The 12,886-nt window shown below is 41.2% G+C and overlaps 1 protein-coding gene across 4 annotated transcripts in view; it reads right to left on the bottom strand.

Moving 5' to 3' along the window:
• NOVA1 (NOVA alternative splicing regulator 1) overlaps positions 1-12,344 on the bottom strand; it is a 123,163-nt gene extending 110,819 nt beyond the window's left edge. For 2 of the 4 annotated variants that reach the window (XM_063948159.1, XM_063948161.1), the window contains exons 1-2: positions 11,399-12,344; positions 9,438-9,581 (exon numbers count right to left, since the gene is read on the bottom strand). In XM_063948159.1, coding sequence (XP_063804229.1) covers positions 9,438-9,581; positions 11,399-11,534 — 280 coding nt within the window. In that variant the 5' untranslated portion in view covers positions 11,535-12,344. The other 2 variants (XM_063948162.1, XM_063948160.1) reach the window with 2 other exon arrangements.
• Between the last annotated feature and the right edge of the window lie 542 nt (positions 12,345-12,886).

The raw sequence follows: 12,886 nt of genomic DNA, 5'->3' as shown, positions 1-12,886 counted from the left end.
CTCCTGACTGCCATGTTGCAGTCTGTGTTTGAAAAATGACAGTTAGGAGACGATTAGTCGGTCATTTATCCCTCTGTAAGGCTTAGTACATCTGCCTCATATAATATTGTACACTTTTAGCCTTGACATTACTACAGGATAAATGCAAGGTTACTGAAAATTCTTTAGGTGCTCTTTTTGTGTGTAATTTAAGGCACGATTTACTATAACAAGTGCAATATTGTGACTGTAGAGTAACCCATAGCAACCAATTACATATTGCTTTCATCAGTCTAACTTGCACTTGACCGATCTAAGCTGAATTCTAATTGGTTGCAATGGCTACACATTCACACTACCTCAGACCTTCAAAACAATCTTTATTAAGATGTTTTTACTGACACAGAATTTATGTAATTATAAAATGTATCAAAAACCAAAAATAACACCTAAAGGAAAAAGGGGTCCAGGGGCTAAAATGTAATGAGCGTAAACATAAATTCTGACCCCAAACCACTGATGTGGTGAAGGTAATGTGAAATTTAGGGCTGTTAATGGGTGTCATATTTTTGGAATGCTACCTCACAGAGGGGGTGATTCCAAACTGATCACTGGGCTGCTAACTATGCTGCGTTCAGATAGTCGCTGACCTCAGGGGGAGAGTAAATTCGCCATGCAAGTGCGCATGTGTACGCCGATCAGCAAAAATCCACTGTGTGCAGTCTGTGCGCAGCCCAGGATTTACTCCTTCAATGCGTTGAGAACAGACAGATCGGGGCCGTAGCTGACGTCAGACACCCTCCCTGAAAATGCTTGGGCATGCCTGCGTTTTTCCGGACACTCCTAATAAACGGTCAGTTGCCACCCACAAACGGCCTCTTTCTGGCTATCACCTTGGGAACGCCCGTGCGATCGGAATTTTCACACCAGCCTGTCGCTGACCGGCGATGCCCGTTGTTGTTATCCAACGCACGTGCGCATTGCGGTGCATACGCATGCGCAGTTATGACCTGATCGCCCGCTGTGCGAAAACACACAGTAGCTATCAAGTATGAATCACCCTCTGAATTTCTTCCCTCGTTCTTTTGGGTGCATTCTACAGTAAGGGGCTAATCAATAAGTTTTATCATATGCAACGCGTTTTTTAAACTCGATGCCTATGATAAATGGTGTGCTAGCCAATCAGCTTCTTACTGTCATGTGTTGGGGGGGGGACAACTGGAAGCTGATTGGCTGGAGCACCATTTATCATACACACTGAGTTCTAAAACTCATTGCATATGAAAAAGCTTGTTGATAAATCAGCCTCCATATGTATAGATGGGATCCGGTCTGAAGATTGACAGTGTCTAGGTCGACAATGTTTATGTCGACCACTATAGGTCGACAGTCACTAGGTCGACATGGATGGAAGGTCGACAGGGTTTCTAGGTCGACATGTGCTAGGTCGACAGGTCTAAAGGTCATGTCTAGTGTTTGTACCTTTTTTCTGCATAAATTAATGCTTCACACACACACAGCTACAAACCGGTCTACATTGGGATCCGGTGTAACATACTGGAAGACGGGATGCTGGCTGTCACTATACCGACAGCGGCATCCTGTTTGCCGGAATATACCGGCAGTGAGTCCCCTTGCAGGCTCGTTGCATTCGCCATGCTGCGGGGCCCGGTGCACGGGATCTATTCACAGTCGATTGGTGCCGTGGACCCCCCAAACAAGTGGGAAATAGGGGCGGGTGCCGGGATGCTGTCTGTCGGCACCATGATGGCTGTTGGGATTCCGGCGTCGGGCTCCTGAACACTAGGATCCCGACCGCCGCCATTTTGACTGTATTCACTTACATTGTTTCCAGATTTTTTTTATTTTATTTATCTGTTTATTTTTAATTGCATAGGGTTTGAACTTAGAAAGGAGCTGAATGGAGTCCTGCTCATAGCACATAAATATATATACTGCATACAGAAGTGATCTTTTACCATGCTTTCCTTAGGGGGGGATTCAGGTCCGGTCGCAATCTGAAGCTGTACGCAATGTAACGGTGTTCAGTACATCGCACATGCGCTGGACCCGTACTGCGTATGATCAGTACAGGTCCCTCCTCCACCAGAAGTAGTACGGCTGCAGACGTCAGTGGGGAGGAGGCGGCAAAACCCTCTGTTTCACAAAACAGAGGCGTCATCTCCATCTATGGGAGTGCCAGGGCTAGGGTCTCCGTTTTCCGATGCAGATTTCAGCAACAGTGCCGCAGCAGTAGGCCTGTGTAACCTCAAGGGTTACTCAGCCAGCCAATAGTGTCGCAGGTGATCCGACGCTATCCTCGGACGCAGCAGAGGAACCCAAATGCATGCAGGGGGTGTCTCCTGCTGGATTACCAGACGCCTCCTGCTGGATTACCATATTTTAGCATCACTGCTGCTTCCAAGTCCACATATGAGTCACCCCCAAGGGGTGTATGTTTCATTCACTCTGCAGGGTCCACTACAACCAATCAGACAGTTGCTTTCATTGTCTGGCCTGCACTAGATGGATATAAACAAACTGCTGAGTGGTTATTCTAGAGTAGATTTGTGCAATGGCATAAATCTTATCAAACCGAAAGAGGACCAGCAAACAACCTTCTCCATCATTCTGCAGCCAGCAGGTCAGGACAGCTGTACAATATGCATAAATGAATATAAAAAGAAATTCACAGGGCCACTCGGACTGATCAACGGTGGAATAATACATGCTTAAATAATAATACATTTCTCATATGTCTATATATGAGAATGTAGACTTATACACAGAAAACAGTAATATTAATAGTTAATATGTTGCATTAAAAAATACAGCCCTCTCCTGTTATTATAGATGCTGTTATACTGTACCTTTAATCTAGTTCCTCTCACATGGAACTGTAGCATCAGACCCTGAGATATCTCCACACAAGACATGCGCACGCCCCACAGGAATAAGTAGAGATCTGCATGACGTCACAAAGTAGGGATCGGTGAACCATGAGCTTGATTTTTTTTTTTTTTTTGCCGCTAAACTAGTCTAAAGCCGCAATCCTCCCATTAAGGCACATATTTATTATAGTTTCGGACACAGTTATAGCCTGATGGTTCGGCAGCCAGCCCCAAACGACTTCGGAAATGAACGATGGCGTTATTTCCTCCATTATACACTTACCCACAGAGACACTAGCAAAACATTTAATTTAATGTGAGTCTGATTGAATGCTTATGTTATTTTACAGCCCAAAAAATTAGCCAGACCAACACTTAAGAAGCAATCCAATTACAGACACGTTATTAGATTAAATAATACCAAATTAGATTGCAATATCTCCGTTAGATTGCAAGCTCTCTCAGGAGCAGGGTCCTCCCTACCATTTGTTTTGTTGTCTGAATTGATTTGATCTACCTTGTATCTCTATGTATTAGTGTACCTATAACCTGTTTTTCCTTCTAGCCAGTGCTGCGTAGGTCTGTGGCGCATTACAAATCAACGAAAAATAATAATAACAGCATGAGACAGTAGTGTGAGGTGGTTATAGAACAAAAGTGTTTGGGATTTAGGAATGTGCTTTTACTACTCAAAATACAGTTAAGGGAGTTGGTGCTTTCACTTGTGACATCTAAGTAGGCCTGGTTCCTTTAACAAAGGCCTTTTCGGGGCCCATTCTTTGCAGAACCTACTGCTCAATCTCTACGTCCGTGACAAGCCACTTCTCACTCTCTGTTTACTGCTGGCCAAAGCCCAGAAACATGCACATAATCAGAGCAGGACACAAATAAATAGCTGTGACACAAACAAACAGACTCTCTGTAAATCTCCCATACCATGGCTAAAGACACGGGCGACTGCATTACAGAGTTGGCACAGTAAAGAAAGGAAAGTTGCATGTGGCTCTCACCAGAGATGAAGAAATAGAGTATTGCGGCGCAGCTTGTCAGTTGTATCTGCAGCCAAGTTTCATTCTCAGGTATAATTTTAACTAAGAGAGAAATAGTAGCTTTCTATTTTTTTTTTTTTTTTTTTTTTTCAATGAGGAATACGGCTGTGGGAACTCGTGATAAAAATACAGGAGTGTGAAACGGGGGAGCAATGAGGAGTACTGAATGGCTGTGCTTATCTTTGCTAACTGCTTCTGTTGTAGTACAGATCGGGAGCAAAGTAATTGTGTAACACGCTTCAGTGAGTCCTTTATTTATCTGTGGATATCACTTTTCATCTAGATAACAGCAAGTCAACTCTGTCCACAAACCTCTGCAGCCTGTAACAGGCACCCAATATCAACTACACCAAAAAAGAGGGAGAATAATCTGCAGGAAAGAGGAGTTATGGGTTGCGTATGGCTTACATTTTTGCTAGTCGCGCGTCTAGACTAGGAGTGGGCAATACCAGGCCCTCTAGCTGTTGCAGAGCTACACATCCCAGCATGCCCTGCAACAGTTATAGCATGGCCAAACAGCAAAACTATGGCAGGACATGCTGGGATGTGTAGTTCTGCAACAGCTGAAGAGCCGCTTATTAACCACCCCTGGTCTCGACTCTAGAGCCTGTTTTTGCAGTCTTCAAAAATGGTTGCTGCTGAATTCACCTGTGCGTCATTGAAACCAGTACGTCACTCCCACTACGTTTTGATTGGATGCGACTCGCAGTAAACCTCAGCTTTATGCAATTGTTGGCTAAAAGAAAAAAAATCTATAAATGTGTAATAATCGAGTGATGCGTAGACTCGATAGGGAAATTCAGAGTTCACTTATGCCTAATAGGATATTGAGCCTCATGCATACGTTAACTTCTATTGACCTGTACGAACTGGAAAGTGGCATTTGGTGATGGTAACGTTAAATAAAATGCCATTCATAAAATTAGAATTATGGAACTAGTCTTGTCATTAGTTCATAATGCGTATGGGATTTTAACTGCTGTTGGATAAAATAGCGCAGAACGGTGATCGTCTGATTATCGATAGACACTTGTAATAATACAATAATATTTTGTAATGATTGTTTGTTAGCAATGACTCCTCAGGAAAACATGTGCTGTCACTCCATGCTCTAAAGTTGCCACCTGAGGAATTTCCAGCGCAACAGTTAAAAAGATACATATCATTACTGCACATATATATTGAGGGCAAACATAGGCAGATTGGCTCATTTTCATTCTTTATTTAATTACATTCAGGATCAACCTGAGTTTATTGCAAATTTGCACCTTATTCCAAACCGCTACAATTCGTTAAGTAAAATAATACTTTCTCCTTAATTCTTGTTAGAGGATACGGTATCAGGCAGCTGGTGCAAGCGGCGACCTAGAGAGCTTACTATCGAAACATTTTCTATCGGTGACATTCCTAAGCACTCTCAAGGAATACTGTGCACATAATTAAATCTTGTCAAATGGTACGGTTTAGGTACATATGTAAAATGTGCTTTTTCCAGTGTCTTAGGCGGTTCATATTGTAATCTGCAACTATAAAAATAAAGTGCTCTAATACAACCATCTTAATACAAAGGCCATATCAGGCATTATAGCGAGGGGGGGATATAATATATAAAAAAAAACATTTTCATGCACTTTTGTTAAGAGACTATGAGCTGGTGAAAAGCAAAGGTGGGGTGGGGTGAGGTGGTATAAAGGGGTGTAATAACCAGGCAATACTGTACTGTACTGAAAAAGCTTTGTATTCTCAAAGCTGCAGTCTTAAGTAGTCCAGAGACTGTACAAATAGGTACAGTCCCTAAGCATTTCCCTCCAATATATAGCATTCACCTGCTCCCTTATCTACTCTGAAATCAGCAATACATGATAACTAGAAAATAACTATTACCTGCTACATAAAAAGCAAAGCATAATAATAAGCTACACCGTAGATAAGTCATTTACTTTATTATCTGCATTCCATTGTCTACAGATGATCATATAAGACAGTTACGACCACACACTGTAGCAAAGAGGAAAGTACTTATAGGCATATAATATTTTTGGCCCCATAACAAGCAAAATAGATCATTATTTTACTTGAACATCAAAGTGATGTTATGTGCTTAGCCGTTTTTGTATTTATGATACTGAAAGCAAAGGCGTCAATTACAACCAAATGGAGAAAAATAATTAATTAAAACACAAGACAGACAGAAATGTCCAGTGACAATAGGATTAAGTTGGAACCACCAACAGCTGCCACAGACGCATAACGTGACATAATTTCATTCCTGATTGTCTAAGTAATAGCATGCTGCAAGACATCTATGTAAAATCACAAATGCACTTAAATGTGTACATATTTACTAATATTGCAAGATCAAAACACTAACTGACAATTTAAAGGAGTTTTGTATCTGGATTAAGATGCTGACAGTTTCAAACGTCGTATGTAAATTAATTTCGACTTGCTGTCTAAAAATTTCAGGTATGGAGCCCTAAAATCTTAAACAGTACATTTAGGGAGAATACAGTAGTTTATAGAGGGAATAAAAATAATTTCTGGGCATAACGTATCTCATACAGTATCATTCCTACAGTCGTGCGGAAATTGCAGCTAGCAAGGCTGTAGAGAAAAGATAAGCTAGCCAGTTATAGGGTCCCTGTGTGGACCCTCAAATCATACCCTTATTATCCATCCAGCAAATTAACCCTAACACTGCCAATGCAATACCATTAATAGGAAAGGAAATATTTTTTTTTATATATTATGCTAATATTTTTGGATTTTCAACCTTGCAAATAACATATAGGTAGGAACTTTATTACAGCATAATAAAATCAATAAACAAAGACCTGGGCAGCAAGTATTAAAAGGATTACTTTCATACCTAGTCTATAAACCAAGCAAGGCATCCAATAGAAGTAGTAGTTGTAGTTTCAAATTGGTTTACTGTAAATATGTCAACAAGTTTTTAGGCAGATAACACAAAATGTTAGTTCTATAATTATAGATAATTGTATTTTGATTAAAACCATTATTTTACAAAATTAAATTTTAGGCCTGAAAGCCTAAATTAAACGAAATAATGTAATATTACAAAAAAGTTAAATACTCAAGGTTGATGATTGCGTCTCTACGGATAGGATTACAGTGTTTTAACGTTTATATAATTGTCCTTGTAACGTTATATTTTTAAGTATGAATCTTCAGGGTATCCCACAACCTCCTGGCAAGTACTGGTATAGCATGATGCCCCTGAAGATTGGGCAGGAAAAGGCAGAAAGAGAATCCAATTTATATTGTTCCAAAGCAGTACTATAATAAAAAAGGCACTGGGATACTGTATACTCCTGAATCCAATAAAGCACGTAGGTACCATTTGGAAATACAGTAGAAATAGCTGATAAGGTTACAACACACATAGCGGAGAGACTCCTTTACTCACTCTGCTACAAGTGTCCCTAGACAGCCAGCCCAAAACCAATTCCTCACCAATTCAAGCGCACTTGCATTACTGGCAAAACGAAACATCTTTTAATTAGTAATTTGGACTCTCTTTTCTAAACACTGGTTTCATATAATATTGCAGCACATCTAATACAACCTCATGTATAATTCAAGAAATGCTATTTCATTTTAAGCTGTTAAAGAGAAAATTCAATTTGGCTGAGCGGTTTTCTGCCAGATATATTACCTTATTAAATTTGAGCAATAAACCCCCCTTATGTTATTTTTTTACTGCTGATGCACTGAACTAAGATTTTATTTATTTTTTGCATTGAAATTTGTAATTCCAATTCACCTTTGTGAATTCAAACACAAAACAGAAAAAAATAAGAAAGTGAGTGCAGGAATGTATGCGTTTATCTCTCTCCCTATATATATATATATATATACTTGGTACGAAGGCATCAGTTAGCTACTATGTATTTGTGTCTTCGAAGGTTAGAGAATGCACCATAAATGTGTTTAAGCTGTAAATCCCATGCATGGTATCTACCCCTATATAACATAACTGTTTGCATACTTTTGTGTGTGTATGGCAAATGTATTATAAACAGCAATAATATACTTATACTGTGCATATAAAGGCTGGGGGGGGTATCATTGTAAAACTTGACCTGGAATTCCTATCCTAAAATGCTTGCTGCACTAATTAACTGCTCCATTACCAGTGATGCAATCACACTTAATGAATAAGGAAAGGACTAAAAACAAAGAAACTGGCAAACAAAAATATGTCGATAGAAAATAAAAATGTGTCAGTGTATAATAACAAGAAATCATATGGCACATACATAAAACAGACAAACCTCAGCTTTCTGAAATCTTACTTTCACTAACAAAGAATACGATAACAGTAGCTCATTAAAATGTTGTCTGATAGAAAATGAACACTAAATATTTGCATATATTTATATGAGTTTTATTTGCAAACATGGGCTGCGAAATTGGTTAAAACAGATGCCTCATGCACTTTCAATTTGCATAATATGTCATAGACCATTATATTACAAGATGACTAGTGCATTTCCAATCTATGGCATAACACGATGGGTAATCAGTAACACTATAAGTAGAGAAATTACAAAGGATTTTTCATTTTATATATATATATATATATATATATATATATATATATATATATATATATATATTAGCTTAATAATTGACTTTCGGCCTAGTGCCTTATTGTAGTCCCATTTTCCAGTGTAAGTGCAAGAATCTTTGTAGTGGGAACACCTAATTAGCTATCTGACCTTTAATACTATATTCTACAGGGTGACACCATTGCTTTAGCATCTCATTACAATCACTGTCTGACGATCTATTGATAGATATTGCTGTGAATAAATTACATACAAGTTCCAATATGCACATGCCTAAGATTATGCAGACTGGTAGCATTTACTGCTGTTTAATGGTAATCTAGCCTGTTAATAATAATAATAATAATAATAATAATAATACTACATGAAGAAATATTAAATGGAATTTGCTGCGCTATATAAGAAACTGCTAATAAATAATAATAATAAATATTCTATGAGTGCAATGTGACCTTTTTTTTCCTCTTCCATGTATTTGTGCTGTGTACACGAGCTATATAAGTAAGTATACACTGGAGTACAACATGAAAAACAGCTGCAATGAGATCCATTCATTTGCAGCAAACTGTATCACCAATAGTGCGTAGCTCCAAACCGATTCCTCCCACACAGCTACGTTGCAAGTCACCTATTTTGCTGCCCTTTTACCCTCCCTATATACCAAAATGAACAGTTACTTGGCAACAACCTTCCAATAAGTGACGTTCCACTACCACTACAAAGCATACAGTGGGCAATAACAGGAAGCTAGGTCAGCAACCTCTCAGCCAAGTACCAAAACATGGATAAAACAGGAAAAAAAAATCCAGGCACAGAACATAAGGGTACATTCCATCCTTATCATTTCAGGTGCAGTTATTCATTGATGCATTCATATCCTACTTCTCATGAGCCCTGACACATACTGGAAGAATTCCCATCCTTACCTGGATAAAAGTCTTTGGATTTAGACAGCTTAATCGTGGCTCCGGTCTCTTTCTGTAGCTGGACAATGGTCTGTCCACCTTTTCCTATGATAGATCCGGCAGCGTAACTAGGAATGAGTACCTTTAGGAAAAACTGGCCGTCTTCTGCGGAGTAAGGGGAAAAAAACAGAGCAACAGTTAGTGTCTGGCAAGGATAAAACAAATTTCTCAGGTGTTCATTGTTCTGCACCAATGTATCAAAGCGTAGAACATAACATGTCCAATTCACATTGCATTTAGCCCTCACCCATAGTAATGCCATTTATGAATCAACTAAATCAGATGAATTTCTTATTTCCCCAAAATTATATACATTTGAATTGAAGTTCAATCTACAATATTTGGAACAAAATACATTGGGATGGCTGAAAGTGCGCACTGTGTACAAATAAAATGAGACCATTTGAAAACAAAGCAATGGAACATGAACATACATGTATAGATGAAGCATTTGACAGGCAAAGCTATTTATAAATGTTTGCTCTGAATAAACCATTTTATAAAATATCACCTCTAAATTGCATTTTTCATTTGTAAGCATTAAGTGGTTGCCAAGAGAAAAAAAAACTCAGTGTAATTTGGAATGACTTCCAGACTAATCCCAATGTATTTCTTTAGCTTCTTTCAATCTCTCATGATCCTCCTATAAGCTTATTAATTAAATCAGTTTAAGAAGATTTTTACCCTTATTTCAAACTGATCTACAGCTTAAATCACTGTTATCTTGGGTAAGCACAGGTCATCGGAAATAGACCCAGATACCCTAGCACAGAACGTAAAAATAACTAAAACAAAAATAAAAACATAAAACAATAAAAGCCCACAAAAAAAAATATATAAAACATAGAAAGCAAATAATGCGGTAGACAAAACACTGTCCTGCTGAATGAAATGTCAGAAAATGTTGCATTTTTTTTTTAATATATAACAAGTCACTGACTTTGCATAACCTCAACATGTTCCAGTAAATATATATCCCTGTACAGTTTATGATAAAAGTGCAGGTCCATGTGTGATTCCTGTGCTGGGAGCATACATCCAAGCCAAGAAAAAACCCCACTGCTCTCGTCCTTGCAATTCCTCAGCAAATGCATTCACCTCTGCATCGTTGCATTGTTATGCCTCCAATAGAAATGAACGTGAAGATGCTGGGACACATCACCAGGATGCAGAAGAAGCACCCCCCCAGCTCCAGTGTGAGCTGAGCCTCTCTCTCTCTCTCTCTCCCTCTCTCTCTTCCCCCCACCCTCCCCCAAGCTCCCAATTAATGATTGGGGGGAAATAAAAAAAAAAAGGCAACACAGTATTACTCCCAAAAATCCAGGCAGCGGAGAAAAGGAAGGTTTGTCTGGCTAAATAAAAGGATGCCCAGAAACAATGAGAGGTGCAGCCACTGATGTGCAGCTGACTGCTCTAGTCCCTGCCTCCACCATGCATCTTCCAGCACTAGGAATTAACCTCTTAGTTCCTGGAGGGCTGCAAGTCATTTCAATGCTTGCAACCCTCCATCAGCACCGGGGTGATTCGTGCTTCAATCCTTCCCATGCATCCACAGCATCTGTACAGAGTGCACAGTGCCACTCATTCCCCAGAGCAGGACCCCTGACTGAACACCCCCCCTCAAACAATACGGGGTGTCTGCTTGCAACGCCTTTATAGAAAGTCTATTGCAATGAGAGCAGAGGACAGGTTGATGATTATGTGCCATAAAAAAAGAGCCACAATAACACCAGAAGACGCCATTTTGGCCGTAGATTACAATGGGCATGCCTGGTAAGCAGCCCTAGCCACTATGCAGGCAGAGCCCGGGGATGGTGCATGCACTGGTGGTACGAAGAGGGCCGGGGGCGGCCAGAAGCTGCCTCAGTGCCTCCATGCCACCCCCCCCCTCCCCTCTGCAGAAGGGCAGCCGGTGCACTCACCTCCGGTGTTGGTCCTCTTCGTGCTTCCAGCCTCCGGGGGGGCTTCCAAGGGTCTTTTCCTTGAGTCTGGGGGATCTAGGTCTATGGGGACCCCGCTGTGGGTCCCGTTTTGCTGGATGGGAGCTGCCGCCATCATGTTGGTAGGCTGCAGCAGGCTGAGAGCACGGGGGGGACACACGGGGTGGGGGGCGGGTTAGAGGGGGCACAGGCTGGGGAAGGAGGAGGGGAGTGAGGGGGGACCCCACTACCTGCACTGCAAGCACTGCAAAGGGGAGCCCCCTGTTGCACCTCCAAAATATACAGACACAGCAATACAAGAGAGAGGGAAACAGACAGAGAAGAGCAGCCCAAAATAAATAAATAAATGAGAAGCCAGGAGGGGGAGGAAAGGGATGGAGAGAGAGAGAGAGGGAGAGAGAGAGAGAAAAGAGGGGGAGGAGTGCAGAATGGTGGGGGTGGCAAGGAGAATGTGCAGGGGAGAGAGAAGAAGGGGGTGATATAGAAGGATTGGGGGAATGAGAGAAAGATAAAGGAGGGTGGCAAGCAGGAAATAAAGCAGGATGGTTTGGATGGATGGAGACACACAGAGCAGAGGGGAGGGTGCTGCAGAGTGATGGGCAGGGAAGGGGTGTGTGGAGGAAAAGGGGATGAAGAAGAAGAAGGGCTGAGGAGGAAAAAAGAGAGAGCGAGAGCTGGATGTGTATGTGAGAGGAGAGCGCTGCTGCTGATTGCAGCCTCTCTGACTCCTTTCTCTGCTGTCTCTCCTCCTCCTCCTTTCTCTCTCTTTTGTTTCCTAATAATCCCCCTGCCTGCTGCTCACACTGGCTCTCTGGTGGCTTCTGCACTCGGTGCCACAGCCTCCTGTCCTCTCCTGGCTGGGGTCTGAAGTGCCTGTATGTAGGCTGAGGATGCTGCAAAGCCCTGCATCTCTCTGCTACCTACTCCTACCTTCCTATATAGGTCAGCTGGAGTAGCATCAGCTCAGCGCACCACTGGGCTATTTTAGGCTTCAGTACTGGGACATGGGCATTTAACTCCTTCATATTTTGTTGCTGATGATGCCTTTGATGGGGGGAAATAGGAATTAGAAACTGTTTAACCCATTAACTGTCTGTATTCTGTATCATGGAGCAGATGTGGCATGTACAGGGATTTGTGTCCTGTGCATCTTAAGATAAAAATAAATAAATAAGCCAGCCCCCACCCCCAATCCACTTTTTTGTTATCAGCCCACAAAAGGAGCATTATATAATCATGACATCACTCCCAAACCCCTGTACTGTGTTACCCAGGGCCAGTGATACAGTAACAGGGTTGCAGTCGGTATATACACGCGATGCTGCAGCAATCAGAGGGTTTGTGTACAATATTAGGGCTTCGTAGTCCCTTACAGTACAGACGTTAGTAACACGCTGTAACCAAGCCTTGGTGATGACTGTTAGCCCTAGCAACAAGAGACAAGCTAACCCTACAGCACTATAGGGGCGG

This window comes from Pseudophryne corroboree, chromosome 12 (assembly GCF_028390025.1).
Source record: "Pseudophryne corroboree isolate aPseCor3 chromosome 12, aPseCor3.hap2, whole genome shotgun sequence".
Classification (NCBI taxonomy): Eukaryota; Metazoa; Chordata; class Amphibia; order Anura; family Myobatrachidae; genus Pseudophryne; species Pseudophryne corroboree.
The sequence above is the reverse complement of the archived record's forward strand: the minus strand, read 5'-3'. Positions and strand labels throughout refer to the sequence as shown.